Source organism: Pollicipes pollicipes, unplaced genomic scaffold, assembly GCF_011947565.3.
Source record: "Pollicipes pollicipes isolate AB1234 unplaced genomic scaffold, Ppol_2.1 Scaffold_4881;HRSCAF=5763_pilon_pilon_pilon, whole genome shotgun sequence".
Taxonomy (NCBI): Eukaryota; Metazoa; Arthropoda; class Thecostraca; order Pollicipedomorpha; family Pollicipedidae; genus Pollicipes; species Pollicipes pollicipes.
This window is the reverse complement of record NW_023596576.1, coordinates 29,633,375-29,652,883: the sequence shown is the minus strand read 5'-3', so window position 1 is coordinate 29,652,883 and position 19,509 is coordinate 29,633,375. Positions and strand designations below refer to the sequence as shown.

The following is a 19,509-nucleotide window of genomic DNA, read 5'->3' as shown; positions in this document are numbered from 1 at the left end:
GGCGTTATCCGCAGTACAGCGGTTCCGGTGGCTCCAGCCTCGGATGGTGGAGGTTTAAGCATATGCTATTGTACGTAGCTGAGTTGCACCCAGCGCAGGCTTACACATATCATATGCTTCTCCACAGAATTCTCAGTAAGACAGTCGTGGTGGTCAGCTCTGTCAAACACGCTCACACTCACATCGGGAGGGGTGGGGCAGACATCGGGAGGGGTGGGGGTGGCAAACATCGGGAGGGGGGTGGGGCAAACATCGGGAGGGGTGGGGCAGACATCGGGAGGGGTGGGGCAGACATCGGGAGGGGTGGGGCAGACATCGGGAGGGGTGGGGCAGACATCGGGAGGGGTGGGACAAACATCGGGAGGGGTGGGGCAGACATCGGGAGGGGTGGGGCAAACATCGGGAGGGGTGGGGCAGACATCGGGAGGGGTGGGGCAGACATCGGGAGGGGTGGGGCAAACATCGGGAGAGGTGGGGCAAACATCGGGAGGGGTGGGGCAAACATCGGGAGGGGTGGGGCAGACATCGGGAGGGGTGGGGCAAACGTCGGGAGGGGTGGGGCAAACATCGGGAGGGGTGGGGCAAACATCGGGAGGGGTGGGGCAGACATCGGGAGGGGTGGGGCAGACATCGGGAGGGGTGGGGCAAACTCCCAGCAGATGGCATCGTAGATGAGAAGCTGCAGAGCGACGCATGTAAGGCAGCCAGGCTGCGGCCAAGGGAGCGGATGGCAGACGTCATTTTTGGGGCCATGCTCCGACCTGCTCCCACCGAGCCAGCAAACACAGACGGGTGTTCAGAAAGGTAAAAACCAATTCAGCACAAGTGTATTAAACGTGCATTGCTCGAGGCTACACGAAGAGAAGGGGAAGTGGCATCTTCACAGGCCAGGTTTTCGATATATACCGCAGAAAAGAAGGTACATATCCACATCGTTTGAGTTAATGGCATGCGTTTCTACATCTACAGGATACGCACTGCATACAAGTTATTTCTACGTCTATCCGGCATTTCTATCTACAAACAACAAACACTGTCTTGATGTGACATCATTCGTTTATCACTTTGGTTGACATCGATAAAGCCATTCGTATCACTTGGAACCTTTGGTATGGACACGCTTTTAATTGCGACCTTACTTGCACATCGCAAACATAACGCATCGCCTGAAACTATTCGGAACATCAAAGGTATTATCTAGCCCATTACACCAGAACACATCACCTTTCGCTAAACTAGTGGGTGCTTGCTATTATAAATCCTAGAAACTTGTGTTCTTACCCGTTTCCGAATGCAAGACAGAACTCATATTTGTGATATGAGCTTTCCCACCTCATCTTGTCTTTAGCGACCCCGACGTACAATGCAGTGATCGACGGTGATAAGCTCCGGTCACGGTCTGAAGACCAAGCTGTTAGGTAAATGGTAACTTCAACACAAGGCGAGAAGACCTTACTGACCTGAACCATATACAAATGATTGGCCGTGAAGAAGCCTGTAAAAACGCGACCGCACGATCAGTTATCACCGCAGGTAGCCAAACAGTTACCTTTCATCGCCCTTTCCCGTCTGGCGGCTGGGACTAGTGACAGATCGGAGGTCCCAGTGCTCGCCGCCGTCACTACAGAATAGTGCACAACCTCCGCGGCGGCGCTCCCTCCACCTCACCCCCCTTCAGCCTCAGAACTGTCGTGCTGCTGTCCCGACTCCTGTCGCCCTTCGGCGGCTGGGCCCCTTTCGCGGTCCCTGCAGCTTCTTTCGCGACCCCTGGTGGCTCTCCCGATGACTCACACGGTGGCCCCTGCCCCTCTGCTGACAGCTCTGACGTCACCGACACCCTCTTCGCGCCCTCTGAGACCCTCTCACCCACTGACGTCCGCCCCGCGGACGTTTTCTCCCTATCAGCGTCTTTTGACGCCCTATCACCGCCTATCGACGCGCCAGCGGAATCACCCGACACCCCTTCTACGCCCGCTGACTCTGCCTCGGCGCGCGACGCCCGCAGGCGCGCGTCGTCACCCTCGGCGTGCTCCTCGCCTATGCTGGCGAGCTGGTGGCTGCCGCATGCCGTGCCGTTAGTCCGCACCATGCTGCGGCCGAGCACGTCGCTGAAGAAGAGAGCCGGGTCGATGGAGGGGTCGCAGCCCCAGGCGAACCTGGACGGGTCGTCGTCGCCGACGGCAGGCGCCGTGCGTGCCGGCTCGAGCAGCACGGAGCGGGGCGAGGGCCGACGCCGGGGAGGGCCGCGCGCCCGCTGCTTGGTCAGGCTGGCCAGCTGTGGTCCCTGGGGCGGTGGCAGCTCAACCGGCTCCGACGCCCGCTGCCAATCCGGCTGTCAACGGCAACGGCAGGCGGCTACAGCACCGGCGCAGAGTCACGACGCGAGACTATAGCATCGGCGCGCGGTCACGGTAATGGCATATGACCTTTTCGCCTAAACAGCGCATCATTGCGCGCCTACAACACAGCAGCAACGCGGACAACACACGCAACATCAAGACGGGAGGAATGCACAGCAACGGCACACGACTAGAGCACGGGCAGAGTGCACAGCAAAGGGATACAACTAGAGCACGGGCGGGGTGCGCAGGAACGGCACACGACTAGAGCACGGGAGGAGTGCACAGCTGCGGCACACGGCTAGAGCACGGCAGGAGCGCACAGCAACGGCACACGACTAGAGCATGGGCGGAGTGCACAGTAACGGCACACGGCTAGAGCACCAGAGGAATGCATAGCAACGGCACATCGCGAGAGCACCGGGTGAGTGTATAGCAACGGCACAAGGCTAGAGCACGGGCGGAGTGCACAGCAACAGCACACGGCTAGCGCACGGGCAGAGTGCACAGCAACAGCACACGGCTAGAGCACGGGAGGAGTGCACAGCAACGGCACACGGCTAGCGCACGGGCGGAGTGCACAGCAACAGCACACGGCTAGCGCACGGGCAGAGTGCACAGCAACAGCACACGGCTAGAGCACGGGAGGAGTGCACAGCAACGGCACACGGCTAGAGCACCGGACGATGGATCATAACAGGATGGAGGACTGCACAATAACGGAAGAGGGCTACAGAAGAGCTGAATCACACCGGCATGTGAGTCTGCAAATTGCGCCAGACGGCTACAATAAAGACCAAATACATAGCAAGAGTACGTGGGACTGTACAGCAAGGGCGCACGGCAACAGTACTGCAAATAATAAAGTTGCAAGACAACGACGTGGCATTCAACTCCGATAACTGAATGCATGAGTTACGGAGTAAATCCTTTTTCCTCCATCCCATTGAGAGGCGAGAACATGCTTTGTTTTCTGTGGTTGGATCGAGTCATGATCGCTCCTAGTGGCTGCTTGCTCAAGGGAGTCATCATCATGGATGACTGCTCGGTAGCACAGCGTAGTTGCACTTACAGCGCGGAAGGGCCATGCCATGACTCCATCCTCGAATGCAGCCTCAACGAACCGCCAAAAGCCAGCACGCAATCGCGAAATCACGAATGACCACACCGGCGAACCAGCGCATTAGAATACCGACGCGACAAGCCAGACGCCCCCGGAGGCTGACGACGGAATGAACACAATGCGTGCCCACCGCAGCCGCTTTATGGCAGAAACCACGCGCTGAGGGTTTCTTGACAGCGTAATAGGCAAAACCTCACCCCGTCCTTTCCCGCCGCACAACTAACACATTCAGCAGCGGTAATGGCAGCGCCACGTCCCCGCGAACTGCCGCGGGAATCGGCTGGCCACGTCACGAGATCGTTAACGTGTGAAGCAATCAACTCCACCGTCGTCTGTTTCTCCCCCGCGTAGTTAAGCAAAAGGCGAGGAGAGCAGCTGACAGCGATGCGCAACAATCTAAAAGGCCTTTGTTAGCACCCAGTCAGCCGTCTTCAGTGATCGTTTCGCAATAATGAACGGACACATTTTGTAAAGCAGACTGGAGAACATCTCTGTGCGTGGTGTTTCACTTTAAATACCATTTTCAAAAAAGTGCAAGATAGACGAGCGCGCGCTCTCTCTGGCAAATGTTGCTAAAATGCATGGACTTTTGGGTTGGTGTCTCAGGGTGTCTCGCGATCATTATAATCTGGAAGCTAGAGATACGGGCCTCCACTCCCTGCTCTCAGTGGCTAGACACGCCATTTGCAAGACATTAGCAGGTATGGGTCATTCTGGAATGTGAGGAAGTGCGTTCAGTTCAGGGGGCCGTGGTGGAGGCGTTTTGCTACGCAGATGAACACTGGCCATGACAAAAAAAGATATTCGAATATTCACCACCTGTAATATAAAGCAAAATGATAAAAGATGTTTTGTTATCCGTATCGCAGCCTTTTCAAACGTAATGTTTCAACTAAAACACCCTGTGATGCACACAATTGGTTTTCTTCGACCACTGTGTGCTGGGTATTGTCGACTGATTATTTTTGACTGATTTTTGTGAACCGACAGCACGTAAAACAAGGAAAAATTATCTCACTGACTCATTCTCCACATGCAACATAATACGTCCGAGTCGTATGAGGTCGAGGCGGAAGCGTTCCCGGACTCGCAATTCAGTGGAGCGAACAAGTGTAAAAATAACGGCCAGACACGCGACGCTTGTGACGCGCCTCCGCTAGGGATGACACTGAGCTATTGGCTCATGTTATTAGCATTCCACCCCACCCACCCTAATGTGTTTTGAACAATTAGTGCCAAATGCGTTGTGACCAAATAATACGTCCGGCCCGTTTCTTGTAAAACCCGAGCTAAGTTGCACAGCGAATCTGTATGCGCCCAAGTGGCCACAACGTTATTAACCTGAAACAGACAAAGCAAATTGATTGCTTCAGAAAACACAAACCTTTTAGGCTTGAACGACAGCGTATAGACACCTCTGGATGTTTCCAATTGGTACGTTTGATGCGCACCATGCCTATGCACATCGCCAAGAGCTAAAGAGCTATACAGCACACGTTGATACCTTGCTCTCGCCGGTCGACGGCGGAGCGCTCTTTCTCCGCTTTCCCTCAACGACCGACTGCACCGAGGAGCGGATCTTCTTCACCCACTCGTTCATCTTGCTCGGTATGCTGGCGTTGAACGGCGGGAGCGGACGGTGAGTCCCGACGGTGGATGGGCGCTTACCCTGCCGGCGGGAGCGGACGGTGAGTCCTGACGGTGGACGGGCGCTTACCCTGCCGGCGGGAGCGGACGGTGAGTCCCGATGGTGGACGGGCGCTTACCCTGCCGGCGGGAGCGGACGGTGAGTCCCGATGGTGGACGGGCGCTTACCCTGCCGGCGGGAGCGGACGGTGAGTCCCGACGGTGGACCGGCGCTTACTCTGCCGGCGGGAGCGGACGGTGAGTCCCGACGGTGGACCGGCGCTTACTCTGCCGGCGGGAGCGGACGGTGAGTCCCGACGGTGGACGGGCGCTTACCCTGCCGGCGGGAGCGGGAGTCCCGACGGTGGACGGGCGCTTACTCTGCCGGCGGGAGCGGACGGTGAGTCCCGATGGTGGACGGGCGTTTCCGCTGTCGGCAGAGTCTACAGCACCCGATTTATTTCGTCGGCCCGTCGTAGAGGTAGACAAACAGGGTTAAACGCCATTCGTTAGTGCTGAAGCCTGTGCGCAGACCGCGGCGTCAGCCCGCCGCGCCGGCGTGCCAGCGCCATGTGCCACGGGCCGCGGCGTCAGCCTGTCGCGCCGGCGTGCCAGCGCCATGCCATGGGCCGCGGCGTAAGCCCGCCGCGCCGGCGTGCCAGCGCCATGTGCCACGGGCCGCGGCGTCAGCCTGCCGCGCCGGCGTGCCAGCGCCATGTGCCACGGGCCGCGGCGTCAGCCTGCCGCGCCGGCGTGCCGGCGCCATGTGCCACGGGCCGCGGCGTCAGCCGGGCCGTGATGGAGCGGCCAGCCATCGCTGCCGTGCACGCGGCCGATCCATCAGGGGGCCACCACTGACCCGCATGCCTGCTGACCGGGCCGGACGCGGCGCCATTGCTCCAATGACCCGGCGGCGCGCGCCGCCTCCCACGCCGCGCCGCCTCCCACACCGCTCCGCCTCCCGCGCCGCGACGCCGGCGCTTCCGCGCGAGCGCCGGTGAGGGGGGGGGGGGGGGGCGCTTGGAACACCTTGATCGTACTCTTACGATGCTATCAGGTACCCTGGCAGCCGTTTTATGATGCTATTCATGACTTTCGGCCTCAGTTCTCACGCCAGCTAATTCAAGACCGCCGGAATCAGCTGAATGTTAAAATACAATTCCAGGGATTTGTTGGCACTTCCGACCCGGGTCATCGCCTTTTTAAAGCTGTGATCGGACACAGTGGAAAGAAATAACACTTCCAACCAGACCTATTACTTAAAATAAGAGTGATGAGTGCGGGACACATGAATTTCAAAGATAATCTCGAGCATATCAGAATGCCAAATTTAGCACGTGGGTGCATGCGCATGCAACCAGCTCTTTCGAAACTGCTGCTGGACAACATTCGACCGACACTGATCTAGTGCAGGGAGGCCACGGGTCGTTGCACGGCCGTTGGCCGGCCCGGCTCCGGCCCTGCGGCGTGTTCGCCTCAAACCAGACGGCAAGACCGAACTCCAATGTCGTGCCCGCCAGCGGAGTTCCCGTGCCCGGACCGACTATGGAGGGATGCCTGCACTGAGCGGCGACGACTGCTCACGTCCGTTACCCGTTCGACGCGCGGCTCCCGTCGGCGTGCAAGGCGCATCTCACGGGGCGGCGTGACTCATCCCTGAGTCGTGACTCAGCGGAGCGGCGCCCCGCACGGCGGGGCACGGGGACACGCGCGCAGCTGCACGGGCCGACAGCGCCGCCCGCTCTCGCCAGCCTCACAAGTCGCGCCGGCGAGCCGGCGTCGCTCGGAGGCGGTCGGGGGAGGGAGGGGGGGGGGGGGGAGACCCACGTGCCCTGCGTGGAGCGAAGCTGAACAGGCGGCGGCGCAGAAACTGCGGCCCCGCTGCCGACCCTGAGCTCGGATGACTGTCACCTGCGGTACTGTCCCCCCAGTGGTACTGTCCACTGGAAGCATTACAGCAAGAGCAGTGGCAGCGTTCCAACAACCACCGCTCACGTTACAGAAGCAGGCTTCGTCGGGCACACTGTGATGACGACAGTCGACTGGTTGATTATTGTATATGCTGGCATTCTTCCCACATACTTGTGCAGGTTTCTATTTAATCACCGCGCGGAGACAAGAGCACACACCCGCCAATGGCAAGTGCCGCACACGGCGCTGCACAAATGTCGTTTCCCCGGTGACCACGTGTCGGCGGCTACGATCTAAGAATAGCAACGCAAATATTCCCAAAATAGAAATACTTGAACGGGGCGGCGAGACTCCCGCACTCCCGCACTATCGCACTCCCAAACAGTACTGTCGCGGCCGTAAGAATCAAGAAAACGCCCATCCTTGTGAGTAAAAGTGAACATTCCAAATATTTGTGCGTTGTGGTTTTCCAATTCCTCTCCAATGTTTGTTTACTTCAACTCAGCGCCAATCCCAAGGCGCTATGCGAATTAAAATCTCACCGTGTCCCTAAAATATTTGCATAAACGACTATACACGCATATGAATACATGCACAGCTTCGTGCGGACGGCTGAGATTGTAGAAGGCCTGCCCGTCGGGCGACACCCTGATCTTGCTCATTGTTGGCGCTCTCACCGCTGTCCGGCAGATGTGGGCGCTGCGCCCTCTGAAGCCGCCTCGTCGCCTCCCCTCGACTCAGAACCGGGCAGGACACGCCGGCTCCAGTCAGTCAGGTCAGGCTCGCGCTGCCAGTAACGCCACTCAGCGCGCAGCTGGCTGGGCCACCCTGAAAACGCCGGCACACGAGGTCAGACTCACAGGTCACCGCACGACACAGGTCCTTGCAGGTCACACGTCCCTGCAGGCCGCAAGCTGCTGAAGGTCACAGGTCTCTACGGGTCACTAACTGCTGGCACTGTGGCTGACAGGTCGCCGCAGGTCACAGGCCGGCTGTTACACAGATCACTGAGACCCTAAAGATCTCACGTTACTACGGTCATAGCTCCTCACAGTTCCATACGGGCCACATGCTACCCTGGTCATACGTCGCTGTGAGCCCCAGGCTGCTAAAGGTCACTAATCCGTCTTCTATAAATACGGCCAACACATCGAACTGTCTTCCGCGGAGCCCAGGCTGGTACATGCAACCCCAACGCACATTACGGTCTGCGGTCTGCGGTTTGCCACCGGACGCATGTACCCAAGGGTCACGGGATGCTACTGGTTACATGCATATTACACCCTCCACACTCCCTCTACAGGCACTCGATTGCCGAATGCCACAGACATCGGCCATAGCTCGCTACACGTCGCAAGCAACAGTGGACCACAAACTGTCACCGACCGCGGCAAGCAACGTCGTGTCCGGCATAGTGTGTGGACGAAGCCGCTTGGGGATCTTTAGTTATATTAATTGAGATCAATATAAATCGAACTTATGATATTGATGCCGCACCATTTTTTGGTGCCACAATATAGCGCAATATAGCACAATATAGCACAAAATAGCGCAAAAACCGCAATTTCACGTAAGGCATTGAAAAACTTGTCATCGATTGGACAAACAGAAAAAAAAAATGACTAGCCACGGCTTTCCTCTCGTATGAACGCTGGGAGAATCAAAGCTTACGCCGTCAGCCATTCGGTGGCGTGATGAAAATCATTGCTTGGCCTCGATCCCGTTTCATGCTCCCACGCTGGCAGCCGGGCCTTCAAAGGCCGTATTGCACAGCGTCACTCAGGGGTTGGCGCTCCAATCGCACACCAATCGCACAACAGGCGCGCAGCGGAGCCTCTCTGTACCAGGAGTGTGACGTCACGCGGAGCCATCTTATCGACAATAAGGGCAGCAGCGCCGCGAGATGTTCACCGACTGAGAGCGCGGCCCACAGGCCCGACCAGTCACGGGCACTCACGGCGTAGACCCCGCCAGCGGTCACCGGTCACCGGTCACGAGTCACGGGTCACAGGTCACGCCTCACGCCGCACGTGCGGCTGCAGGTTTCGACGCTGCGCTGGCGCCGGCTAGAACTGGACCCGGCGCCGGCGACGTCCGGGTATGGCGGTGCGACGGGACATCGCTGCGCCCGGGACGGGCCGGCCACGAGCCCGGCCAGCACCGCTATCTGCAGAGGATGTCCGGTACACGGAAAGCCCTCGGCGGGCTGTGAGTCAAGGCGCCTCCGTGGTGTCTCTCAGAGATACAGAAGTGCGGCCCAGCCAGTCAGCACGTGGTGGGGGGGGGGGGGGGGGGGGTAGGAGAGTCCGGAATGTGATGACCCGCACTGGACTTTGATACAAAACCGAATCAGCAATTCGCTTTTGCGCTGAGCTATCATCGTTGCTTGACAGACAGAATTAAGCGATTCAGCCAGGATAACCACGTGACCGAATGCATGATAACTTGTTTGGTAACATCTTGAACATATGCAGTACATATCGTGCACCTCATACACCCACTGGGGTTCACAAACACAATATGTCTTCCACATTGCAAATGGACGCTCTACTATAAGATCGGACGGACAGCACCACTCGAATTGGTTAGATACCTCAGTCATAAAGCCGGCGCGAACAATATTTCAACCAAACATCGCCGGCACGTAAATCGTCACTCTCCAGAGCCGTCCGCACCAAGGCCATTTGACCACATGCGTCGCTGCGCCACACGTCTCATGGCTGGGTCACCACGCTTCCGCCCCCGTCCCGTGCCCATCCGCGGCTCATGCCGCTGAGGCACGGCACGGCTTCCGTTCCCGTCCTTTACCCATCCGCGGCTCATGCCGCTGATGTACGACACGGCTTCCGTTCCCGTCCTTTGCCCATCCGCGGCTCATGCCGCTGAGGCACGGCACGGCTTCCGTTCCCGTCCTTTGCCCATCAGCGGCTCATGCCGCTGATGTACGACACGGCTTCCGCTCCCGTTCTGTGCTCATCCGCGGCTCATGCCGCTGCGGTATAGCATGGCTGCAGCACGCCGCCGGCGCCGTCCCCGTTCCCGTTCCCGTTCCCGTTTCCGCTGGATGGTCAGCCCGGCAGCGGGCCGGAACTCATGGCTCCTCGCCGGAGAGCGCTCTCCGCTGGCGCCAGCGCAGCGGCCTGCGCCCGGGACTCGCTGGAGACGGCTGGGCTGTCCGAGTGAGCTGACTTGAAACACGGAGTCCGAGCGCCGAGCGCTCGGCGGTTTCAAACGGGCTTGTAGTTTGAAAATCTGTCTTGATTTTTGTGGCCATCGCTATCGTGTTTAATCCCCAGTTTTGGAAGCACCGACGTTGCTTATTTCTCCCCGTCACATTTTAAAGCTATGAACAACTGGAATCGCAAGCAGCAGCGTTTGTTAAGTGAAGTCAGCATGGCTCTGTTGCTAGGAGGACAACGGGCCAATCCAGCCAAACTTCTTGTAGGATGGTTCGACGTGTCAAAGTCCCCACACATTTACATCTCACTTTGTCTATATATTCAGCAAGACTGTGTGCAGGGAGTGATAGGGTCACCGCTTCATCGCAGTGGCACTTCTGGTTAGAACCGCGGTAAGCCAACGCAGACTTATACTGTTGAAAGTGCGTGAAGAGTTCTGTCAATGAAGGGTGCGCCGTGACGAGGTGGAGCCTACAATACCCCAGCACACGGGACTATGTCACGCCCAAACTCGAGACGACCTCGTCAAACTGGCAGCCTGAATAATTGACATTGCTTGTTGTCTTCACTTGGCCAGCTACGTGTCCAGTCACGAGGAATATCATTGTCGGCAATCTTATCATAACGTAGATGGCGTGGCATGCAATGGTAGGTTTCGTTAAGCATTCGCAAAGCCATGGCTAGTACTTGGTCTGGAGACAATGAACGGCAATTATGTCCTGAAACACCCAGTTGAGGGGACGTCATAGCCGAGTGATGCGCGCGTCAGACTCCCACGTGGGGGCCCAGGTTCATAACCCAGTTGAGGGGACGTCATAGCCGAGTGATGCGCGCGTCAGACTCCCACGTGGGGGCCCAGGTTCATAACCCAGTTGAGGGGACGTCATAGCCGAGTGATGCGCGCGTCAGACTCCCACGTGGGGGCCCAGGTTCATAACCCAGTTGAGGGGACGTCATAGCCGAGTGATGCGCGCGTCAGACTCCCACGTGGGGGCCCAGGTTCATAACCCGGTTGCGTCATAGCCCCTAAGCGCTAATGTGACCAATGTTGTCGCTGGTGCTCCATAAAAGGGACGTGACCATGTGCGTAACGTTCCTTTTAAAACACTGCCCCGTCGAGTTTTAAATACCTCCGTCGCTGATCTTTCGTTACTCCCAAGCTGAATTTTTCCCGTCGTCCTGTCAAGCTCTTAAATAGAATGTTTCACATTTGAAGATATTAAAGCAAGCATCAGATATGATGAAACAGGCTTACTTATAACTGTTGGTACGCTTTTTAAATGGAAAAGACTGGTCTAGACAGCACAATTTTCTGTTTAGTAAATATGCTCTTCAATGTGTCATGGTCTGATTACGTCGTCGTCCTTCGCACAACATTGATTGAGAGCCAATTGACGGTCGTTATATCTGGAGTCGTACTCACAAACGCCAGACATGACGGCCTCGACATTCATAACTTTCTAGCTTTGATCGCCGCATGCCTTATGGAATGGCAGGATTTGAATGACGTTTTTATGACGTCATAAATACCGGGATGACTCAGACATAGTCTCCAGTCTCCCGATATCTTTCCCCATTTTCGCGGGCGTGTAGCTTAGAAACGACGAGGACCTTAGGTCTAAAGAGGGACAGGATTGTGAGCAGCACCGAAAGATCTTCAAGATGGATATTTCAGTTCAAAACCCATGTAAATGTAAAACACTCCTTGTAACATGACAGTGCGAAATTCGCCGTCCTATTCCGGGTCCAAAGGTGGCATATTTACTCGAATGCATGCCAAGTTGAGTTCCTTGTTAGCAGGAATCCCCGCCTGGTTATAGAGGATTAAACCACGCTAGTTACAACCATTCAATATCCCCAAATGTAAGCATATTTTCCCTCCCTCTCTCTCACACACACACACACACACACACACACACACACACACACACACACACACACACACACACACACACACACACACCACATATATATATATATATATATATATATATATATATGTATGTATTATATATGTATATATATATATATATATATATATATATATATATATACACGTTGTTTTATGTAGCCTCTAACAAGAGCTTAACCGATTACGGCATTATCAAAAGATTGCACGTGCGCACCCGTTTCTGCATGCTTCAATGACAACCGTCTGAGAGCGACCATGCGCCGCAGCCCTATAATAAAATACTAGTGGTCACTGCGGCCTGTGATATGTCATCATATCTGACAAGTCAGGGCCAGTATTTGAGGGGCCCGGTGCAGTGTGAGGCTTCACTTAGCAAGCTATGACAAACGAATGAAAAATTAAGTGCGTGTCACACCCCTTTATGCTTTGCAACACATTTTAGCCTCGCATCGATGATAACACTTCAGAGTCCAGACGGGTTGAAGTCTTTCGTAATTGATCATTCCGACGCTAAAGGAAGCAATACGCCGTTCATGGGCCCCTGAGAAGACGAAAGTTTTACCCAGACCAGACGTTGGAGCCGAGCTCGTCGGCGGAAATGACTGAGTTAGAGCCTTACGGGAGGGGATCAGGACCAGCAACGACGTAAGTTGGTTGCTCCGTTTACAACAAGCGTAAAATGCCTTTACATAACAGAGGGTGTTACCCAGAACCCAATCTGTCAAAAAATGTGAAACATGACAGTGAAAAGCGCGACGACTTTACAACAGCTAGCAAAGGCAACAGGCCCGACATCAACACAAAATGGTGGTGACTGCGGATACCCCGATACGGTGATCGCAGGGGTTCTCTACGCTGATACCAGGGAGCCCGTCGTAGGAAGTTTATTGAGTTGTTTTGCATGGTATTTAACAACATGCAATGCCAGTGCATGGTTGGACAAAACGTCTTGTACCGCCCTCAGTTATTTCAGTAGACTTAACCGCTTATAACCGGCCTAATCTTGCTTCAGTCCTTCTCTGGATTTTCCAAATGAAGTTTATTAAGTTATCCTGGTTACACAATTGAACAAAGTATTTGGACCTATCTCAACTCTGGAAGTGGGCTAAGACTCGCAGGAAATAGCTAAGATTTTACGTCCTTTGCTTTTTTCATTGCGTTCAGTTCCATAGAAACTCTTGCTTTATTATGTTCGCCCAGACCGTCAATGTCATGCTCAATCTGTTCTTACAGGACAAGCAGATTGTTGGGTGAACCAGGATTGACCTAACGGGGTTCACACCACCTCTTCTTTGACGAAAAATGACCTTCAAGGTCGCCGTGCCTAAAAACGCCGATCACCTGCGATCGAATTTAAACACCGCGCGGCGTTCTGGCCTGTTTTCACTGCGCGCATCCCCAGGGCACGCAGCGGTGCCGGAGACCCGCAGCGACCGTCAAGGTGGCTGTTACTTTATTCATACACCTTTACTTACTTGCGAGGAAACCTATGAGTTCACCAGCATTGAAACTGCTTAATAATGGGATTGCCCCTAACAAAACAGCAAATTTTATTAACAGAAAAGTAAGGACCTAAAAAGTCAGGTTTGAGTCACATAGATCGGAACCACGCTATTTTTTCTTGTTACCGACATTTTCTTGCCGCGACGCTTGACACGCTATGTGACACAGAGCCCAATCGGAGGGTATTTGTAGGTGTTTTCATGGCATAGCAGCACTGGTGGCCGTGCTCTAAGGTATGACAGCCCTGTTGACCGCAGGGTCACGACAAGATCAACTAAACCGAGGACGGCAACAGTGGTGACGTTTCCGTTGTTCTGCCTTCATTGAAGCCAGGGACTCTTCCTAGAAGCACAAGTTTTGCCCCCCCCCCCCACAAAAATGGGGCCATTTTTCACCAATTAGAGATATTGTAGCTACGAGAAGAGCACCAAGGTACAAATGAGGGGGCCTCATAAATGAACTAAGGAGTGTTAATTCGGGCGCAAAGGGCCCCAAAGGCCCTTGCTAAACCAAGAGACACGTTTTCTGGGTCTTGGGATTACCCTCATGAATGACGTAGCCAATGCTCTAGATCAACAATGTTGTGCTCAGGGTGACCCTCTGCTGGCTTGGGAGACTCCCGCTGCAAACTAGGAGACCCCTGTTCTGGTTTAGGGACAACCTCTATATCCAGCAAGCTTCATTTCTGGATCAGAAGGCGTCTTTCACTCATCATATGGCCGCGGTTCCGGATCAGGATGCCCTATTTTGGGTTAGTGAGGCTCTTTGGCTAGGTGTGAAGGCTCCGTCGTGAATCGTAAGCACTGCCCGGGATTACGAGTTTCCTGCATGTATCAGGAAGGTCTTTCTGGAGCAGCAGATCCTATTTTTTGTTAGCGAAACCCTTTTCTAAGTAATTCGAAGGTACCTGTTCTAAATATTTTAATTTGTGAGATTTACTTACTTGGATGTGATGTATATAGCAGTTTGATAAGGCGGCACATGCCCTCCGTACCCCTCCCCTTGAAGACGACGGTGCGCGGGAGGCCCGCCCCATTTTAAACGGGAGCCCCTCGGAAAATACTGCTCCCAACTAAAACCCGTGGTGCCCCCCCCCCCCCCCCCCCCCCCACAAGTCCAAGTTTGTGAGTACAAACCTCTGTATGATTGCTGCAATTTTCATCTGATTGTGGTCGTCTCAACATCGAACTGCACTACACCCGTGATACGCTAAGTCACTCCCAAGCTTTGGCGCCATGCTCAATCCGCAGCTTAGACCCGACCCAATCTTGACCGCTGACGGTCCTCATATGATGACAGCGTAGCATGTCAACTGCATATTGCCTCGTCTTCGCTCTTTTTGCGGCATGTTCAGCGCCCATGAATTTTCTGGCGAAGATAGCATCCATTGTTTGTCAGCCTCCCAACCGCAGCGTTTCTTCAGTATGCGTCACACTCTGCGGTCCCCAGTGCGTCGAAAAAAGGCCACCACATGCTGACAACGCAGCATGGCCTGTCACAGCGATGCTGCAAGTCTGCCATTCCCCGACGGGAAAGACCGGAAAGAACAGGCGGCACGGAGAGAAGTTGGGTCGTGGACGGAATACGCGAATCGATGCAGGGTGGCCGAGGCAAGAAGACATCTCACCTCACCGTAGGCCCATAAATTGGACGCGTGCGGCGCGGACAGGCTCCCGTGAGGTGCTTCGCTGCGCCGGGGATACGAGGTCATGCTCCCGAGAGCCTGCGCTCCCGGTGCTTGGCTCCGAGACGCAGCTGACTGTTCTCGGGGGTGAAGCGGCTGCGGCAGGCGCCGCGCTCCCGGTCCCGGGATGGGACCGACCTGGAACGGCGGCACGGTCAGTCTGTGTCGACCGCGGCACCAGACGACCTGCCAGCTGCCGGCTACCGGTCTGCCACGGGCCGGGATGGGTCCCAAGGGCCGCACACCGCCGTCGCCGCCAGCCGGCCGGATGCGGGCCAGATGTCGCGGTCCGGTCCCCGACACACCCCTTCTGCCCCCAAGCTGGGTGACAGTGGACAACAAGCCGTCTTCTCTATGGGACATGCTCGGATTAGAGAGACCGGCGAGCAGTCATGGTGCATGCTGCTCAAACCGGCGAGCAGTCATGGTGCATGTTGCTCAAACTGGCGAGCAGTCATGGTGCATGTTGCTCAAACCGGTGAGCAGTCATGGTGCGTGTTGCTCAAAGCGGCGAGCAGTCATGGTGCGTGTTGCTCAAACCGGCGAGCAGTCATGGTGCATGTTGCTCAAACCGGTGAGCAGTCATGGTGCGTGTTGCTCAAAGCGGCGAGCAGTCATGGTGCGTGTTGCTCAAACCGGCGAGCAGTCATGGTGCATGTTGCTCAAACCGGCGAGCAGTCATGGTGCGTGGTGCTCAAACCCGTCTCTCGAACCGTACTGCAAACTCGCTCTTTCCGATAAGGCAATGGCCGCAAACCTAGGTACTGCGCATGTTTATCGACTTCAACAACAGCTACCAAAATGCTCTCGACCATCGCTAAACGCTCTCGACCATCGCTAAACGCTCTCGACCATCGCTAAACGAGCGATTGCGCATCACTCGTCCTGTACAACTCCATAAAACCCCACCTGTTGTAAGCTCAGGGAAGAGATAACAACGCCTTGCATCGATGTGCGTCATCACACGTGGCATGTACACGTTGTCTCGGAAACGCTGAACGGAGCGAACACACGGAGCCAGCAGAGGAGAGACGGCTTCCTTCAGGTACACCAAACCTTCGGAGCGGCAGCCCCCGGTCTCCCTGACAGTTTCGCGAACGTCTAACCAGCACGGCTGTCTGCTTCTTCGCCTTTCCCAGTGCGATCGGCGAGGTTTCGTCACCTCTCGCGTTCCCCGCGCGTGAATCTGCGTCGGCGCGTGGCCAGCACGAGCTCGAATACGCCTGTGGGCAGCTGCCGGCACTCGGCCCCCCCCCCCCCCCCCCTCCCGAGGATCGGACAGCAGCGCTCCGTGACGTCAGTGGCGCGCCCGGGGCCGTGGCTCGCCAAACCGCAGCCGGGCAGACCAAGCGTGCTCCGGTGCTCCGCCTTCCGAGCAGATGCGTGCATCGGTGACGCGGTGTGCGCACCAAGGGCGAATGTTCGCACGGGGGAGGAGGGTAGGGGTGGGGAGTACCGGGCCATTCCTCCCATGGCGGATTGCGGGCAAAAAGCGGCACATTTCTGGACTGACGAAAACTTCAGCAGTTTTAATCAAGAATGTTGGCTTTAAAATATTCATCGAGGCGAAATCCGTTATGCCCGTGAGAATCAGAACGTCTCGGAGTTTGATTCCCTCCCCCAAGCCGGCATTGCTCGCCCAAAGCCGGTGTTGTTGATCCGCCCCCGGTGCACACTGAACTGCCTGATGAACTACAAGCACAGCAAAGCTCGCAAAACAGCCGACGCTGTGCCGGCGAAACATCGGCACGTCAGCCCGACAGCGGCCAAACACGCCACGTCGGATAAAAATGGTGCTGGCGGGCGGCCATCTTTGCCTGGACCTCTCACCGGCAGGCCACGACAAGGGGGCGGTGCAGGCCCGCGCGGACATGTGACTTTTGTCACGACGCCTAGGGGAGCGCCATGCGGAGGGGACTCCCCTCAGGGGCGCTCCGGTGTCGAGCCGGTAGTCGCCAGCTGTAACGGCTGGGCACGGAGACGGATGGCCGGAAGTGAGCGGGGGAAGCGCAGCGTGCCAAGGGGGGCCAAATGCGCGTGGTTGGTGTGACATCTAAATCGTACGTAAAGCAAATAAATGGATAAGAGAAAAAACGCAATGTGGTGAATTCGGGTGCAATAATCGGATGTCATTATTATTTAACGGTGAATGAAGCAGTGCGCCGCGTTTTGATGCAGCTTCTCCGCGCATGCACTGAAGCACAAGCATATCTGTCGGCGTGCCACTTATTGGGAGAGGGCACCGCCAACTGCGGGTGCTTTCATTTCGCCGGCATTGTAATTCACACCGCGACCGCGCAGCAGAAGACATCATAAGCGCAGCAGAAGACATCACAAGCGTGACCGTATTTCAAGCGCAGAGCATTCTGTCGGTCTAAAACACTTATTTAAGCAAAACATTACATCTTGCTTCCCCCAGGAAAAGTAAAGAAAACTGCTATGGTTGGCCCATTCCATTTTGGGTTGTAATACTCGCAAAATCATAGCATCTCACAAAACAAATTGTGGGGGAAAACTTAAATGGATCAGGACAGTATGCCACACCTTTTCTCATATGCTGTTCAAATATAACACGGTAGGCTCAGAACCTTTAATTGGCGCCCAAATGGTTGTCGCAGGGGTCATGCAGCTCCCATTGGAGATGGAGGGATTCCCTTGTGCCAAAAAACGGTCGACTTTCATGGAAAGTAGGATCTTAAAAGGCCATTTCCGGACGAGAGTCAAAGCACAGGGATGTTTTAAAGGTCATGGCTGTTCCAAACGCAGTTTTCGTGGATCTACAAAAGCACCGAGAAGGTATAAAATATTCCCTAAAATCTGACATCATTTCCTCACAAACCCCACATCAGCAGCCCGCAATCCACAATGATGTGGCTTTTGACGCCCTCGAAGCCCTGCATTAATACACACAAATTGAGTCTTCAAGGGTTCAGTGCGCTTCGGTTACGCTCCACACTCTGAGCGTGGTTCTGGACCCGCCACTGATCTTTTTCGAACGCAGGGGACCACATGGGCCGCTGCATCCAGAGCAGATGGGCTGCACGCCCGGATTCCGCGTAGGTGCGCCCCGGCCCAGCCCTTCCCGCCCCCCTTCCCCTCCCCAGTGCCGGACACCAGACCCGGCCGATTGGCCGGACGAGTTTGTAACGAGAGCTCCCCTGACGGCATGACGAAACGCCCCGGACCAAGGCCTTACTTAACCCGGACCCGGTGACAGGTTCAAGCCATGGCGAGCGCCCGAAGCCTGCGCTATGGACACGGAACCGCCCGGGACCCAGCGACAGGTTGCATCTCATAACCAGCGTCCGAAGCCAGCACTACGGACACGGAACCGCACGGGACCGGCGATGACTCCCGTGCTCCTCATCCCCACCTCATATCTTCCTCTTCCACGGAAACAACACGTTCTGTCCGACTGAGAAGCGCGGCCGGCACCGGCTGCGGCGAGGCGGTCTGTTGCGAGACGCCGGCGCCGGCTTGGCGAGCGGCGCGGCAGTGACGCACGGCTCGCCGCTCGCCAAGAGAGGAGCCTGGCCCGACCGCGCCGCCGCCGCCGCCACACAGCTGAGCGGCCGCGCCGCCCGGCCGGCTCCCGGTGAAACCTACTCGACACGGCGCAGCGCGCAGTGCCGGGAAATCGGCACTGTATCGCCGCTGGCCGGGGCGCAACGGAGCCGGCCCGCGCTCGGGGCCGGCGCTGGGCAGAGCCCAGCGCGCCGGCGCTACATGAACTGGGTGGACGCTGGTCGAAGGCTCATTGAAAGCGACATCATTCTTTAAAACGACCGTCATCGAATAACCTTGTAAGAAAGTGGATATACAGTTTTGTAATGTGGGCAACAAGCCTGAGCACTAAGTTCGCATCTAAATTGATAATTTCAGAACTTTTAAGTTTGATATTGCACAGCACATGGTTGGAAATTTTCACAACATCGACTTCAACCGGCATGCAAATGTCGAAACATTTTTGTCATATCAACTTAGATCTGATTTGAACACCATGTCTTAATTCATAACGTAGCATAATCATCACTTGCCCCTGTTTAACTCGACAGTACACACGGAGAAAAGTCGGAATTCAAGATGTGTCCCGCCACACTCTGCAGCCTCCTCTCTCACTACTCTACCCAGCCTCACCTGTCCCCTACAGCAGCAGTGCAGCGGAGCTCGTCGCCCGCTGCCCGTCACTCTCGGCGCAGCTCTCGCGTCACCCCTCGTCACACGCGGGCTAG

At 55.9% G+C, this 19,509-nt stretch overlaps 1 protein-coding gene across 5 annotated transcripts; it reads right to left on the bottom strand.

Moving 5' to 3' along the window:
* Positions 1 to 810: 810 nt before the first annotated feature.
* Positions 811 to 19,509, bottom strand: LOC119099926 (uncharacterized). Of its 5 annotated transcripts, none has more exons than XM_037223015.1 (5): positions 19,415 to 19,509; positions 15,221 to 15,415; positions 7,677 to 7,827; positions 4,967 to 5,131; positions 811 to 2,332 (listed from the first exon to the last, which is right to left on the bottom strand). In XM_037223015.1, the coding sequence occupies exons 4-5, from the start codon at positions 5,060 to 5,062 to the stop codon at positions 1,622 to 1,624; spliced, it is 807 nt and encodes a 268-aa protein (XP_037078910.1). In that variant the 5' UTR covers positions 5,063 to 5,131; positions 7,677 to 7,827; positions 15,221 to 15,415; positions 19,415 to 19,509; the 3' UTR covers positions 811 to 1,621. The 5 variants fall into 5 exon arrangements, with proteins under 5 accessions (XP_037078910.1, XP_037078911.1, XP_037078912.1 ...); XM_037223016.1 differs by having other exon boundaries at positions 15,226 to 15,415; XM_037223017.1 differs by lacking the exon at positions 15,221 to 15,415.